This window comes from Aspergillus alliaceus, assembly GCF_009176365.1.
Source record: "Aspergillus alliaceus strain CBS 536.65 unplaced genomic scaffold BDW43scaffold_9, whole genome shotgun sequence".
In the NCBI taxonomy this organism is placed as follows: Eukaryota; Fungi; Ascomycota; class Eurotiomycetes; order Eurotiales; family Aspergillaceae; genus Aspergillus; species Aspergillus alliaceus.
In genome coordinates, this window is record NW_022474692.1 from 641,478 (window position 1) to 657,551 (window position 16,074).

The 16,074-nt window shown below is 46.6% G+C and overlaps 3 protein-coding genes across 3 annotated transcripts; 1 reads left to right on the top strand and 2 right to left on the bottom strand.

Moving 5' to 3' along the window:
• Positions 1 to 3,245: 3,245 nt before the first annotated feature.
• Positions 3,246 to 5,402, bottom strand: BDW43DRAFT_253295 (GTP-binding protein RBG1). Its single transcript, XM_032039842.1, has 10 exons — positions 5,073 to 5,402; positions 4,959 to 4,979; positions 4,854 to 4,896; positions 4,720 to 4,797; positions 4,618 to 4,654; positions 4,494 to 4,564; positions 4,091 to 4,428; positions 3,663 to 4,019; positions 3,471 to 3,591; positions 3,246 to 3,408 (listed from the first exon to the last, which is right to left on the bottom strand). Exons 1-10 carry the CDS (start codon positions 5,091 to 5,093, stop codon positions 3,389 to 3,391), a joined length of 1,107 nt encoding a protein of 368 aa, XP_031903179.1. The 5' UTR covers positions 5,094 to 5,402; the 3' UTR covers positions 3,246 to 3,388.
• A 103-nt stretch (positions 5,403 to 5,505) lies between these two features.
• BDW43DRAFT_253341 (putative cysteine dioxygenase Cdo1) lies at positions 5,506 to 6,888 on the top strand. Its single transcript, XM_032039843.1, has 5 exons — positions 5,506 to 5,963; positions 6,109 to 6,180; positions 6,267 to 6,404; positions 6,460 to 6,517; positions 6,606 to 6,888. Exons 1-5 carry the CDS (start codon positions 5,712 to 5,714, stop codon positions 6,737 to 6,739), a joined length of 654 nt encoding a protein of 217 aa, XP_031903180.1. The 5' UTR covers positions 5,506 to 5,711; the 3' UTR covers positions 6,740 to 6,888.
• A 296-nt stretch (positions 6,889 to 7,184) lies between these two features.
• Positions 7,185 to 14,839, bottom strand: BDW43DRAFT_298423 (putative capsule-associated protein CAP1; the record flags this gene model as incomplete). Its single annotated transcript, XM_032044548.1, has 7 exons — positions 7,185 to 7,304; positions 7,354 to 8,026; positions 8,082 to 8,719; positions 8,787 to 9,374; positions 10,400 to 11,200; positions 11,258 to 11,736; positions 13,156 to 14,839. The coding sequence occupies 7 exons, from the start codon at positions 14,837 to 14,839 to the stop codon at positions 7,185 to 7,187; spliced, it is 4,983 nt and encodes a 1,660-aa protein (XP_031903181.1).
• Between the last annotated feature and the right edge of the window lie 1,235 nt (positions 14,840 to 16,074).

Sequence of the window (16,074 nt, forward strand, 5' to 3'; positions counted from 1 at the left end):
TAGAACAAAAGGGCCAAAAAAGCCCGAGTGGTGCGACATCAGACACCCTTGCCCTAACCGAGAGTGTCATGATAGCCTTACCGTTTTATAAGTGCCAATAATAGATATCTGTCAGGTACGAAGGGAAGTGCAGCTCGTTTAGATATCAGCAGTGGACATGTCATGTCAAGGTACCCCGAAATATGTACATGTGTACGGCAAAGTACACTATACTCAGGTGCACCATACCCCAGACGTTTGGATAGCGGTACATGGTACGTGAGGCCTGAACATGCAGGAATTATGGAGATCTAATACACCGGTAAGGCCTTCGTCGGAATATGTCCGAGCTCACATATTCATAGACCCAAGAGAAAAAGACATCAGTGAAAGCTGAGGGAGTTGGTCCGATCAGGCCAGGTATCGTATAGACGGCCTGGGCAACATCCACCTCGATAGCGCGATATGAGCAGTAACCAGATCTGAGTGGTGTGGGGTTGGACGAGCGTTTTCCTGGACCCCTATGAAGGTAGGATGAAGCTATGTATGTAAGTCGAGAAATGAGGTAGTGATATGAATTGCAGTTCGTAATCATGGTCTCTTGAGGCCAACTAATTGGATTTCCTGTTTCAAGATTGTTACGGATGAGTATCTACCATCCTTTGGGAGCGTTCATTGTCTGTCACCGTTACAACTCATTGATCGCAACCAGTGGCTGTCATGTGGCTGCCTCGAAGGATCCGCGATACCCATGCTAAAAATGATACAAGAAAGAAATTCGAGGGGGGGGTAGAGAAAAGGAACGAAAGAAGATCCCGAGTACTGATCCGTCACCGACAGTTAGGATTCTGAAAGCCACCAGAAGGAAGGAAGAGACGTATGCAGCCTCCACTTCCTCGCATGTTACTGACAGAATGATGGGAAAAAGCACGGATCTTCAGTCATCTGACAGGCAGATTCTCATCTCAATCTTCATCTCAGACAAACACCTATAGCATAAGGCATTCTCAGACAGAGTAAGTACGGAGTAGTAACTTTGTCTACCCGTTGAGGCTGTGCATTAGCAGCATTGGAAAATATTAGATCTCAGGGCAAAACCCGAGTCATACTACCAATCACGAGTGCCTATCAGAAGTAATACACTATCGTTGCAGGCTTTTTTATCTTCGCTGATCATAATTGCCTGTGTGCTCATCCCCACATGGCTCCTGTGGTCCAAATTAGACCTTCGGTGATCATTTTGATCTAATATTTTCTTTTCCTCTTAGCCATTCTTCCCTTTTGAGAAAAATCGTGACAATCATTAATAATGATTATATTATTGTTCTAACAATCCTCATCAGCCCCTCGCCACTCAGAGATCCCCGCAGTGTTTAATAGCGCGGCAAACCAGATATAAAGCCAACCTCTTAATTACCCTGAATCAGGACGAACACAGCCTTGTACGACACAAATATTAAATTGCATACATCAAGGACCCAAGGAGGAGATACCCCAAATCAGTATAGTTCAGCGAACAGAAGATACAACGTTGTAGAGCTTTCCCATTCCTGCGCAGACCGCTTTTCCAAGGAAATGTCACTGACAGTTAAATATAGACAGGGATGCCCGTTAAATATGTATGTAGGGTACTATACTCCGAGGAAAAAGGTCACAGCGTACATTATCAATTACAACTGGTAGGACAGATGATTGGTGGTGTCCGCCATGAATTTTCTTTTATTTCCTTCCTAGTTTCTTCCCCTCCTTTTTTTATTTTCATTTTTATTATCTTTTATACATATTTGTTTATTTATTTTCTTTAATTTTTGGCACATTTTCTACGAGGGTTGGTAGTAAGAGGTAGGTAGTATCCATGGATCTGTCGGCGGAGCCCACAAGAAGTAACATATTTAAAACCTAAAATCAGTAGCGGATTTTACCAGCGACCATTGATGGTTTGTGTATACATGTATGTACTACTACTCCCATATAAAGGCACAAGTGCCGAGTGCAATCAGCGAAATGGAAGGGAGAGATACCAAAAAAAAGGTAATATATTCAAATCCCAATCCCAAATCAGAACTAAGACCTGACCACCACATTTAAATCTGCTGTAGATACAGAACCAAGTACTCAGTGGTACACTAGTAGGAGTCCCGTAAGACCTATAGTATTACGGCTACCCCTCTGGCGTCGTGACCCGTCAATACCTGTATTAATCTACTAGGTCGAATCAGATAATTAGAAAAATACTCAGGACCAGTAAAGAAAAAGGGATGCATAATCCATGCCGCCCGTGAGCAGAGCAACCCCGGACCCTGCACCTGCAGGCGCATGATTAGTCGCAGAAATATACACTGACACTCGGGCCTGGCCTATCCCATCGGTCTTCATGGCGGCACTTCATTGCCGACTGGCTTTCATACTTCAGGGCATAGGTCCGGGTTGCAGCCCTTTCTTCGTTATCATGCCATCCGGAAATAAATGCATTGATCGCACTGGGTTAGACGACGAGGGAGTTTTCCTTCTCCGCATGAATGCGACCTCGAGTCTCCAACAGCAGGGTCCTGATGCTCCATCCGGGAAGCATGGAAGGCATGGCATGTAGGTACCCAAGCTTCATACGAGTGGGTCAACTTCACCTAGCAGGTAAGGTAGCAGCAATATATCGGTCAATGCTCCAGATACCGCAATCAGGTGACATCATATGGCTGAATTGATCCTAAACGGGAATCTCCAAGAGTCATGGAGGTCCTCAGAAGAAAGGTGTAGTAATTTTCTTTTTCGCGATGTCCGCGTAAACCAGAGGACAGTGCTACAGTCGGCTTTCTTGGAAGCAAAAGAACCGGATGGAGCTTTCTCAACTCTGACAATAGTTCTTTCTAATTTCGTCGCTACTAACTTTTTAGTAGTCTAAGCCATGAGTTCTAGACCGACCGTCGGGAGAAAAGTATGTAAGTGGTCGCTTTCAACAAAGAAAAAAGGAGAGAAAAAAATGCACAAAATGCACAAAATGAAAAAGATGAAATCGTTCGTACTGTGACAACCAAAAACCCTATTCCAGATTCTCAGCGTTAACATTCTGTCTCTCCTCGTCCCCCTTAAACAGGATTGCACGAAAAAAAGACCGTGCATCACCATGAGTAGCAGCGCCAAATGGACTATCTCATGATTCAGTCATCTATTCCAAACGAGTGATCGTGCACATTCAGGTGATAGTCGGCAGAGCGCTGCCCGTGCGCGAACCATCCTCTCCCCCAATCAAACGTTCTATGGCATCTCGCGGAAGCTGTTCCAAGGGCTGGGCCTCTTGGACATGGATACTTAGCGAAACACTTCTACCACAACCCGTTTATCTTCTCGTGACGATTCGCCACCGAGTTCTCCGCTTTTACGCGTCTCAAGAACCTTGATTGATTGAAGCTGTTTACCGCTTCACAATGGTCACTGCAGTCACCGCGTTAGCTTGGAAGCTCCTTATGATGTTCAGGGGTTGGTGGTTTACGGACCAATATCCTCATCGGCGAGCTCGTGCGTCAGACCCACACGCTGCGGCTGGTGCTTAACGGAGCGACCATAGACAATAGCTTGCTTGAACTGGTCCTTGATCGTTCGGTGAATCGCGTTACACTGGATACGGGTCAGGAAACTAACTGTCTTGCGCTTTTTGCTTTTGCAAGGTGGGGGGGGGGAATACATACGAAATCCTCAACAGTGCATGCATTGGCTCTCAGCACAACAGGAGCAGTGTAATCGGGTGCCTTGCCCTTGGGCTTAGTGTAAATTCGTTTGAGGCTGAGCTTGTCCCACATCATCTCCAGCAGTTCATCAACATTCCAGCCATGCTCGGAACTGATGGGGCAGGCGTTGGGAATACGGTAAAGAAGGTCCAGCTCCTCGATTGTGATAGCATCAATCTTGTTCAGAGCATATACGACGGGAATGTAAGCCCGACTCTTTGCCTCAAGGACATCAATAATGTCGTCGATTGTCGCATCACATCTGATAGAGATATCTGCAGACGAGATCCTGTATTCGCTCATGACAGCTTTAATTTCCTAGAAGCAGCAATTAGTATTATACGTCAGTGATGGCTTCTTTTCAAACCGTGGACGTGATAGGAACCTACATCGTGGTCAATATGCGTCAATGGAACAGTGCTAGTAATCGCAAGACCACCCTTGTCCTTCTTCTTGAAGACGATATTAGGAGGCTTCTTATTGATTCTGATTCCGAAACCTTCCAATTCATTTTCAATGACCTTCTTATCGACAAGCGGCTTGTTGACATCAAGCACAATGAAAATAAGGTTGCAAGTCTTCGCCACAGCAATAACCTGTCGACCACGACCTTTGCCGTCTTTGGCACCTTGAATAATACCAGGAAGATCCAGAATCTGAATCTTAGCACCGTTGTACAAAACCTGTCCAGGCACGGTTGTCAGGGTTGTGAACTCGTAGGCCGCAGCTGTGACAGGGGTGAAAAGAAATCATCAGTACTTAGCATTACTGAATCAAACCAACCGCACATACCTTCGGAGTGTTGGCCTGTTAACCTGCTCATCAAGGTACTCTTTCCAACGGAAGGAAAACCAATGAAACCACTGTTCCGAGTCAGTATCATCGTCACTCTGGTAGGGTCGTCTCCAACACATACACACTAGCGACACCGGTACGAGCAACATCGAAACCAGCTGATTTCCCCCGAATTAACCAAGTGCTCCATATCGGATAGACACATGACACCAAAAGTACTTACCACCGCCGCCACCACCGCCACCGCCGGTTGGGGTCAAAAGTTCACGCTTCAGCTTTGCAAGCTTAGCTTTCAATTGCCCTACAAGACCCGTCAGTCCCTATGCGAACCCATCTAGCATTTGTCCTTGCGCATACCAATATGGAAGGCCGTAGCCTTATTCTTCTGCGTCCGGGCCATCTGAATTATCGGTCAGTCCGGTACCCTGGCGGCGAGTATCGCATATAATCTTTGACACGAACCTCATCTTCGATTTGCTTGATCTACATTGACGCATGACTAGTCAGTATCATATTCTGTAATTGTCCGAAGAACAGTGCTAATTGATTTTAAAGAGACTATGGGCAGGATCCAACCTTCTCAACTGTGGTCGACATTTTGGCGGGTTGATACAAGTTTTACCCCTCGCACAAGGCACAATATATCCAAATACAATAAAAAATAAACCACAAAAAGACCGTGCTCTAATACACGTCCTAGCTTCTATCCCGCGCTGTGGTGAAGCTCTAAGGTGATCGTAACCTCGTTTTGCACTGGTGTTTTGCGGAGACTTCAATCTTTGAAAGTGTGGCCGCCACTTCATTCGCCCGTTTGTCAGGCGGAGAAGAACGAGGCGATCACTGACTGATCACATGGCGGGACTTTTAGCCTCAGGCAGAAACATGGCGTCCACGCTTATCGTCGGGTGGCAAGAGCAAACAAAGTATGTTCCTGCTTGGGACATAGCTTTGGATCATTGATTGAAAGAGGGTCTATTATTGTTGTTCTATATACCTGGCATTGGAAGATACTGATTTCCTTGGTTTTATCCATAGTTATTCCCCGTGCAACCTTTCTTTGATTGTGACTATAAGTCCTCTTTCTTTTAGAAGCATTCTTCAAAGACCTCATCCCCAACCAGTTGCTATACTTACCAAACCACACACTCTCACCAATAACCCGACAAACAAACGCCACATACAAACTAAGCTATAGGGGCTAAAAGAAGAAGAAAAATGCCCTACCTCCAACACATCCCAGAAAACAACCAACCAAGCAACACCTTCGAACAACTAGTACAGGACCTTAGTGCAGCCCTGGGTCCGAGCTCGGGCCTGGACTCCGATGATGTCGACCCGTTCGAGATCCGCCGTCTGATGGAACGATATATCTCCAATCCCGATGAATGGGAGCCGTTCGCCCTACCCGATCTCAACAAGACCTACACGAGGAATCTGATCGACAAAGGCAACGGGAAGAGCAATCTGGTGAGTAATGTTTCCCTCCTTCTCCCTCCGAGGAAACAGGTCTATGCAAAGTTTCATGTATAGATCAGTCACATGCAACCCCCTCATGCATAACGACGAAAATGGGTATCCGCTCACGTGCTGATATACTTCTATTTCTACCCAGCTTATCCTAGTCTGGAGCCCCGGAAAGGGAAGCGCGATCCATGATCATGCGAAGGCGCATTGTGTTATGAAGGTATTGGTTCCCCCTTATTACTCTTCCCTATCTTTGCATAGGGCCGTGGGTGTTAGGTGCCGTGGGTAAGCTAATCCACCGCACAGGTCCTAAAAGGCTCTCTCCGCGAGACGCGATATTCATGGCCCAATCAACATAAACTCGAGCTTGGGCAGGCGTCTCCGTTGCAGTTTATGCAGGAAACAACCTACACCAAGAACCAGGTTACGTATATGTCTGACGAGGTTTGTCCATATTATTGTATTCTAATGCATGGGTTTTAAAGCTAATAGTGACCAGCTGGGCCTGCATAAAATATCTAACACGGATCCGGACAATGTTGCCGTTTCCTTGCATCGTAGGTGTTTGTTTGCTTTACTTCCCTTTTTTTGGTCTTTTGCTGGGATACAAGTGAATGCGTGTGCTTTTACTGATTGGTTGTTTAGTTTATACGCCGCCTAATGCTGCCGCGTATGGTTTCAGCGTTTTTGATGAGAGGACGGGGAAGGCGAGCCATATCAAACAGACTAACTACTACTCTATTAGAGGCGAGCGGTGCTCGGCTTTGCGAACACAGTAATATGTGGCTCCTGGGGTTCTGTTTGTTGTTTGTTATTATTTATTCTTTTCGTTCTTTTTGTACTATAGTCTAGTAAATACCCCGCTTAGCATAGTCGTGCTTTTGAGTATCTCATTCTTATACCCTTTAGGATGCTAATTGCAGAATACAAAAATGAATATGAGGTTTCCATTCGATTGTTTGCAGCTAATGCGGACAATAATCATGCTAAGCTACGCAATCGCTTGTTATTGCTAGCCAACGCGTGCTTGCTTACCTAAATCAAAAATGCTTAACAGAAAAGTAGGTAACCCAATCTTCATACACGCTGCACAAAAAGGGGAATGCATATGGAAAACATACTGTACAGCCGGGATATACAGTGGAAGTAGCAAATGAATGCAATAGAGAGGAGGCACCCAAGAAAAGAAGACAGAGAAGTGAGGGAAGGAGTCAACTTTGTTCCCTACGGATCCCTACGCTTGCGCTCCGTCGCAGCTCTCGCAATCCGCTCGAGAAGTAGATCCGGATTTTCCAGAACTTCAGAGCGGAGCCGCTGAAGTTCTTCGAGGCCTATTGACGGGTTCTGTGAAGTACCAGTATAAGTATGCCACTCGAAGGATATGTAAAAACACATCAGCCGTGACACCCACCCATTCTTCTTGGTTTGGTACGCCCTCGGCGATGGGTAGCTGTCCCGAGGTGGATCCCTCGCCTAGGAAGTCAGAAGAAGGTAGTAGTCTCCTGATAGGTGCTGGAGTTACGGGAAGACTGGGCCGTTCTTGTTCGCTGGGGAAGTCGGTTAATCGCATACTGGGTTCTGGGCCAGGTGTTCTCTGGTCCGAGAGGCCATCCCCGCCTCGGATTACCTGAACTTTGGCCCTTCGGGATTGTTGGATAGATTGGATGTATCTTTGTATTTCTGGAACATCATCCCAGGCGTTTGACCTGGAGTAGCTGTCCCATGACTCGGATGGCTTGTCGGATGTCCAAGATGATATGTATTCCATAAGCTGCGTGGGCGTTTCCTTTGCTGAGTCTGTGGAGGCTATGGGGCCAGGCAAAGAAATCGAGCTCTGGTCATCATCCAGGAAAACCCGAGTTGGCTTGGGGGCATGAATTTCCCAGGGAAATATCTGGCTGATTCTCTCTGGTTCTGGTTTGGCGCTGGGTATCTCATAGTACATGTTCTTAGGGGCTTCTGGGTAAAATGGAGGGGGCTTGAAAAGTTCCTTGTCCTCTGACATGGTATATGTCTTTGTCTCCAGAGCAATACCCTCAGGCTTAGTATTTAGAGGTGGGGGTTCCCTAGGTAGAATAAGCTTCGGCTATTCTTCATACATTGTTTGTCAACGTGACTCACCGAGCTGGGTCCCACTGTGTCCGGGGAGCTTCAAACGTCTGGGTTTCAGGGCTTAGTGGGAGTGCATGTGACTGTTCAATAGCTTCATGCAGCGGTTCCCCAGGGTGTTGGTAAACTGGGGAGCATTCGACATCTGAAGGAGCTGCTGAGATATCTGGCGTACTGATTTGTACCCCGAAAGGCTGTTCAGCATAGACGTTAGTTGGTTCCTCGTCAGGATCTCGCTGAATGTACGTTGAGATATGCTCTTCTCCACGGACATATTGCGGGACAACACTTAACACCGGTACTTGCACGCTCCGGTTACCGTCAGGTTCCTTCTGGCCAGACAGCTCTGCCATGGCTGGTATTACTACAGGCCCAGGCGTAATTTCTGCTCCCTGGAAAGACTGTGCTTGAGAAGGCTCACGCGTACTTGACCCGTCATCCTTAGGCAACTCATGTGACACGGACGGATACTCGAATGATATTCCTGTGTGTATGCCCAATGGTTGCTCGTAAGGAATCTGCGGTGCCTGCTTTTGCGAGGTAGAGTAAGAGGATTGCGTAGGTAATGACACTGGTAAGGATTCTTCCCGATGGCCTTGAAAGTCACTCTGCGGCGCGACAGGTGCATTGCTCCAATTGTTCGCGGGTCTCTAAAATGCCATCAGACCAGCTTCACCACAGCCCATAACTAATCCCTCAGGGGAAGGGGACGCTTACAGTAGTGGCGTGACGGTAATGCCTATCGTAAATAGCCCACCACCTTCCCAATAACTGGTTGTATGGCGATTCAGTCGGGGACACCTGCCTTGGCATATTCCACGGCTTCTGAGCTCCGATGAAATGAACCAGATTGATTGTACTCTGGAAATGTTTGTAGGCAGGAATGTATTGATAGTTTGCGCTGGGTGTGCAGTTGTACGTGAAACTCAGCCTATGCCAGTCTCGAAAATGCATGTTTAGCAGCCCTTGATCTGCGCCGTCAAAGCTAATGCCTCTCTCAGCGAGCGCTTTAAGAGCAAAATAATCTTGCAAATTGGGTTGAAGAACCATTACACCACTGTTGAAGCAATCCGGCCAGCCCACATCTGGAGCTGCCGCAAAGTCTACCTCTAAAGTCAAGAGCTCATCAGGGGCCCTGACAGCCACAACATCGCAATCGATATACACTATCCGCTTGAATTGCGTTTGCTTCCAAAGCTCAATCTTGGTAAATGTAGCTATGAGGTCCGGACGCTCCATAAGCCAGAGATTCGCCGGTGTGCTATTCGTGGTTGGATGGACGGGGATGAGCTCATCGTATACAGTCTAGATGGCCCCAGTCAACACATTGGCAGCAGAAACTTGGTGTCTGAGCAAAGGAACAGAAGTCATACCTGAAGCTCCCGAATTGTGGCTGGCTGTAGGGTATCAGGTGTATAGAGAGCAGCCAGTTTAGCTTTCGTCCCATTGTCGCGTAAAGAATGAGCGAGTACGACAGCGCCTGGGGTCAATTAATAAATCGATTATACGGGGCAAAAGCACAGTCGCCGAGAGATCATAATTTTACCGGGAAGATAGTGATCGCTCAACAGAAGCTGCGATTGACGTTAGAGGCGACAGCTCCTTGAGTATAAGAAAGAGGTACGAACGTACAGTGCAATAAACGGCACCCTCTTCGTTAGCCATCCCGTCGATAATTGAAAGGTTGTTTCAGGTGGAAAACTAGTAGAGATAAATAAGTCAAGCAGCAAACGCAGGTTTGTGTTATTAATTTATGAGCCCCCTCTTAGGCAGGTGACGTTAGGGGTATCTAACCCCGCCCACCGAAATACGCCAACAGGAGAGACCTTTGTATGATGATGAATCGGATGTGGGTTTTTGCAGGAACGGCATCCCGTCAGCAGCGATTATAATTGTTCCATTGTGACCAATGGATAAAGGTATAAAAACGAGTAGTTAGATGTTAGAGCTGTATAACGCACTCCCGATCTGTTGTTTGAATTCTTTTTTCTGAATAAAATCAGACAATGAGGGGAAAGCGGAGATGCTCCAAAATAATAATAAGCTGGAGGCTGGAAGTGAATGATCGAAAGGAATGGTCGAGAACCCCGTGCCACGGGCGCTCAGATCCCGTGTTTTGATTACTAGGAATGTAGTTTGCAGGGTCGAATTATAATTATATCCCAACAAACCCTCGGTATTTCCACCATAAACAGACTTATTTGTTACTTACTCCCTGAGCGTCTACCTAGTAACACAAAGGAGAAGGAAGGCGCAAACACACAGCAAACATCGAATGCGATTAATGCCCCGGTCCCAAGTCAAGGGGGAGGCCCGCCTCACTTCCGAACCGTTACTACAGCGTCCGGGTAATCTCTCTGAATGGCAGCTCCGATATCCTCTGTTTCACCCTTTGCAGCCCATTCAACTGCTCTCCTCAATGCAGCACGGCTCTCACGTTCCAGTGGAGTGAAGTGCCCAGACCGGGGGAGCTCAACAACTTGACTATTACGGACAAGATAATCCGAGAACCCATTCAAGCACAATTGTGGATCCAAAGCGATATCTGCTTTGCCCCAAATAATGGTCGAATTAGCTTTCAGGACACCGGTCGGTCCATCATCAAACAGTCCGGCCCCGCTACTAGCTCGATGGAGCTCATTTCCTCCCGAGATGCTGTGCAGATCGGCAATTGTCTCGATAGATTTCTGCCAGCGCGAGGTAGCCGCCTTTTCCCGGTAGTAACGGGCCATATGCTGGAAATTGGAAAGGGCGCGCTCCTTTGCCACCGAAGCAGGGTATCCCTCGCCATGGGGCGTGTGCGTCTTGCACTCCTCAACCGACGGGCCCAAGGTGCTTGCCATACATTCAGCAGCATCTTCAAGGGTGAATGGCGAGTTCCCATAAGACCTTTTATGGGCCAGTTTTAAGAAAGAGTAGTTGCCACCCGTGCCAAGGTACTCAACGAAGGGCATGGGAAGTTGCATAACAAAGATGTACCCCGAAAGACCCAACTGACGTAAGACCGGCTTTAATGATTTGACTGCCTTGAAAATTGTCGAGCGGAACTTAATTGGGGAACGCAGGGACGTTTTGAACATTTTGAGCGACGAAGATAGTGATCGACGAACGTTGGAGGCAACCATGCTAGGCTGCAGATCATGTTAGTCTCACGGTAAGTCTTAATATCGTTCAACAGATACGCATACCATGGGTCCGTTACTCAAGATAAATCGATCCGCCAACTGAGGAGCCTCAGCGGCAAGACGCATGGAAAGCACGCAACCCCAATCATGTCCGACAATAACCGTCCTTCTTTGACGTATGCCGGCTTCGTTATCAATTCCGTACTTAGCCCTGATGGCGATGACAAATCCTGCCAGGCTCTCCATCACGTTCGTGCCCGAGTATTCCTCAAGGCTATCACTACCACCGTAGCCGGGTAAGTCAACAGCAACCAGGGTGGCCGCCTCCTGTAAAGTTTCTGACTTTAGGAGATATCTCCACACTGCCCAACTATCAGGGAAGCCATGAATAAAGATAATCAATGGTTTTTTGGTATTGGAGGCTGCAGGTGCTCCGGGTACCTCGCTGCAAACATAATGAAACTTGAAGCCGTTCCGTAAGGTAATAAAATGGTGAGAAAGGCCGGCGTAAGTCTTCGAGACGTTCCAGAAGCGGTCACGAGCTAGTAGATGGATTCGCAAGTTAGTTAAAGTCGTGCTTTAATGGGCGATACAATCGACTTCAAAAGACATGCGGCGAACAAAGTGCCGGTACATACCCAGCTCCAGCTCCAGGTTCTCTTTCTCAGTCGACTTTCTAAAAAAGTACCCTTTCTGTATAGCAGTAAATCCATAGAGAATCAGAGTAAAGAGCCCGTAGGCAAAAACCGCAACAGGCCTCAATATGCGGAACAATGGATTCGCCATGTTGGGTATATTTCTTACACAAAGGCAAGAATCTGACGTTCAGGGTCAATGGGACAAACAACAACAACAACAACAAACTTCGGTCCTACGCTCAGAAGGTCAAATGTCTTTAGAAGAGGTACTCTTATAAATGGAGACTCTGTGCATTGTGAAGCTCAGAATAATTTCTGAAAAGATGGGAGTAGTTTTCCGCCACCTCTGGGTAGCTCTCTATATATTAGCTTTGTGGCTTGCCGGACGGGAGGCTTACACTTAGTGGTTGGACTTGGTGGAGCCCACCCAGCGCATGTGATTCTAATACCTGGCCTGACTGTTCAGGCAGGCTCCCCTACCTAATTCCTGCAAGACTACTAGTTACTAGTGTCTTTCTCTTGAATACGGGCTCAGATAACTGTGAACTGTATTTAAAGCCTATCTAATTTCATTTACAGATGGTTGACTGACATCATAGGCGCTGTTAAAGCGCTGCATAACTACTTCTCCCCACAAAAACTAGATCTCTAACCCTGTATGTTGGAATGTGCTTTTGCTTGGAAAATATATCGGAACGTGCATTGATACTCAATTATTGGACACATCTACGGTACTTCTTCAGTCCATGTGCACGTTCGGTAGCTCCAGGGCTGCATGGAGACTCATTTCTGTTGCCATGGCGATAGGAACGGGAAATAATCTTCTCAAGATAGCCCATCAAAATGTCGTGATAGTAGATATCATCTTTTGAAAGAGAGAGTAAAAAAAAAGTGAATAAGTGAATAAGTGAAAAAAAAGCCAGGTTCACTCCTATTAAATCCATCCATACAAATTCGAAAATAATGTAGACATGGGTATTGTACAAGGCATCAAGTAGTCGTAAGCATAAGCCAGAAAGAGGGAAAGAAAAAATTGAAAAAAGTAAAGACAAAACAGAAAAGCAGACCGAGAGAGCCATACATACGTTAGTGACATACATGATGAAAAAAGATTGACCTAGAGGGAAAAACCCAGGTTTTCCCTATTGTCGTCAACCAGACGCCCGTATCTATCCAGCCAAGGTTAGCAATTGTCTAATCAAGCGGGGATAAGAACTCACTCTAGCATGAGCCTAAAAAGCCAGACCTCCAGATCGTCACTGCGCAAGGATTTTTGCGCCCAATCCCGACCCTGTTGAGCTAATCGTGGTGCTGCGGTCTTACCCTCGTCTTCTGAGACAAGATATCTCATAGTTTCCACATATTCATCTCCTGTCAAGCTCAAGGGGATGTAATGGACCCATGGTTTGAGCCATTCATCATGCCATTCACGAAAGATAGCAATTTTGAAAACCAAACTTTTGCTGCGCAGAAAGGCATAAAAACGACCGCTAAAAGCATTCCCATCAATATCCACCAAATACTTGTACGCCCAAGCATGCTGCTGATCGGTTGGCTCAGCCACAGAAAAATATTCTTGTTGGGCGGCACAATCGGTTGGGTCGCATTGGCCAATGTAGGTAAATTTGACATCGTATTGGTCTCGGTAAGGATTGCGGTTGACTTCTTTCGGCTCCCAGTGACCGTGACCATTTTTGGATAGAACTTTAGCAGTGCTAGGACTGTTGATGTTGCTGACGAATCTTTGTCGATGCTGCCGACGCCAACCGCCTGCTCGCGAGAACCCTCCGGTTGTCGAGCCCCTCCAGTATAGTTTGTCCATTTTTGTGTCCCAATCGTGATCTTTTTTCTCTTCATACGGTACCTTATCAGCCCAATACCATGGGCTTGGGTAGATGATGTCCTGAAAGCTTGAGATCTTGCTCTGAGAGAAGACCGGGAACAAATCATGTACCACATCGAATGCGTTGGCTCTGTCGAAAAATCCATATTTATATTGAAGGGAAGGCGTGTTACATATATCAGAAAAAGCGGTCGTATTGTAGATGAACCCGAATTCACCATACGCGTAGGCGTCGAGTTTGTCTGGCTCGCTCTCGTTAAGGGATCGCGAAGGGCTATCTAGCGGACAGGAAGCCCGAGAGCTTGTCCAGGTAGGTTGATGTGCGAACCGATTGAAGCGTGTAGTGCGCACTTCGTCGATACGGTCACCCTTGTTTAAGTCGGCCGGCTTTCCCGACCATTTGTTCACCAGTGATTGCTTCTGGAAAGCCTTCGGAATCGCGTGATCTTTGGCAAAGTTAACCATCCTTTGGAGATCGTCGCCCGGAACAATGACTCGGGGTTCGTCATGAGTATTAAAGACCAGATCCATGTCAGGCAAGTATTCAACAAAGCCTTTCATCATATCAACTGTCGCCTCTCGCTGCCATTGGTGTCCTTCGCCGCCTCCCTCGGCGAGTGTTACCTCGCCATCTCTAATGAGAACTCCGATCACAGCGTTGTCGTAGCCCAAGGCCTCGTGGGCTCTTTCCCGTACTGTTTTAGGCTTCAGAGCCCAGAATGGCAGCAGAGAATGGTAGATTGTGTCGTATTCGTCGATTAATTGGACTCCTTTAGCTTGAGCAAACTGGAACCATTTATCGAAATGAGGAGGAGGATGCATATTATATCGGCGACGATACTCGCTAACTGCATCGGCTAATGTTTTCGACTGTCGAGACCGCAATTGGTGGAATCCTTGCTCCGCATTTTGAATGAGGCTGGCCACGGGGTGAACATCTTTTGGATGGAATCCTTGGCGACTCTTTGAGGATTGTGTGGATACGATAGGGTTTGGAAAAGCAGCCGAAGAAGAGTGCGTGTAAGACAATGGTGAAGGGCTCGCCTCTAATGGCGCATTGGTGACGATTGAGGGCGGGGAGAACTGGGTGTCTCTAAGTAGGACAAGGGAGATGCACACCAAGACGACTGTTACCAAGGAGATTATCAGGCGTTGGCGTCGCATTCTGCCACGAAAGGAAGTCTTCTATACATGAAATCAAATGAGGGGACACATTGACACAGTTTGTCTAAAGAAAGGACAAGGTCAATGCCTGTTGCCTGTTGTATGAAAAAAAGGGAAGGCAAAGAAGGGGTGTTCAAAGATATGGTACCGTACCGATAACCCTTTGTTCAACCCTTCCCTTAGTCAACAAACAAAAACAGAAACCCCACATGTATGATTTAATGTGATGAGCGCCAAGAAGTGGCTCTCTACTAGTACTCCACAGGTCTAGATTCATAGCCTGGAGAAGTGCAACTCAACCTTATTTAAATCACGACAATGCATTACGACTAGTAGATCATATACAAGTTTTGATTATAAGGTTGTAAACCAGGGAATCTGGTGGTTTCTTCATGATAGCCGGTCGTCTTGCATTATGCTGTGTCTTGAGGTAGACTATACACGATTTTGTCCTATTTACTAGATAATCAAGGGTTTTTTTTCCCCTTCCTGTTGGCCCGTACTACCTTAACACCTCCATATTATTCATAACCTTTCTGTTTTAGGCCGGGCTTAGCGTCACTTTTGGCTCAGTTGGGCGCGTGTGGCAAAGGTAGTAAATTAAATGAGCGATCCCGGCATTGTATACTCCGTTAGACAATCGACTTTTCAATTACTCTCGTAGGTACACGGTATCTCCTCAGTAGTAGACGAAACGTAGGGTTTTGGTCACCCGTAACAGCTTCAAGCCACCCAATTTCCCCCTCAAGCTCAGATTCAACCTTGCCCAGATACTTAAATGTAGCCCTTCTTGTCCCTGAACTAACCAAGCAGTCTAGCATATAATTTTTGGTCTCAACGGACAAGCGTCCATTACTCAAGGCTAAGGCTGTCGAATGTTAGCGGGAAAAAATCCTGGAATACAAATTCAATAGCGAGACGTATTTTAAAAACCGTATACAATCGGACAGAAGAACTTTCCTATGTCCAAATCTTTCTTTATAGGGATCCTTCTCATCTAAGTATACCCTGGCAAAAAAAGAATATATTTATCGCACATTCAAAGAAAATTATCGCAGAGTAATAAGAATCTGTTAAACGAGAGGCCCTTATACCGTTGCCCCTGAGGAATTCTTTGTTTTCCCACTCGACCAAAACCAACATTGGCTGAATGTTTAACTTTGCACTTCGATATACTCAACAGGCCTTTCTTTTCTATCAATTGTAAAGGCATCTAGGGTACGCTACCGATCTCA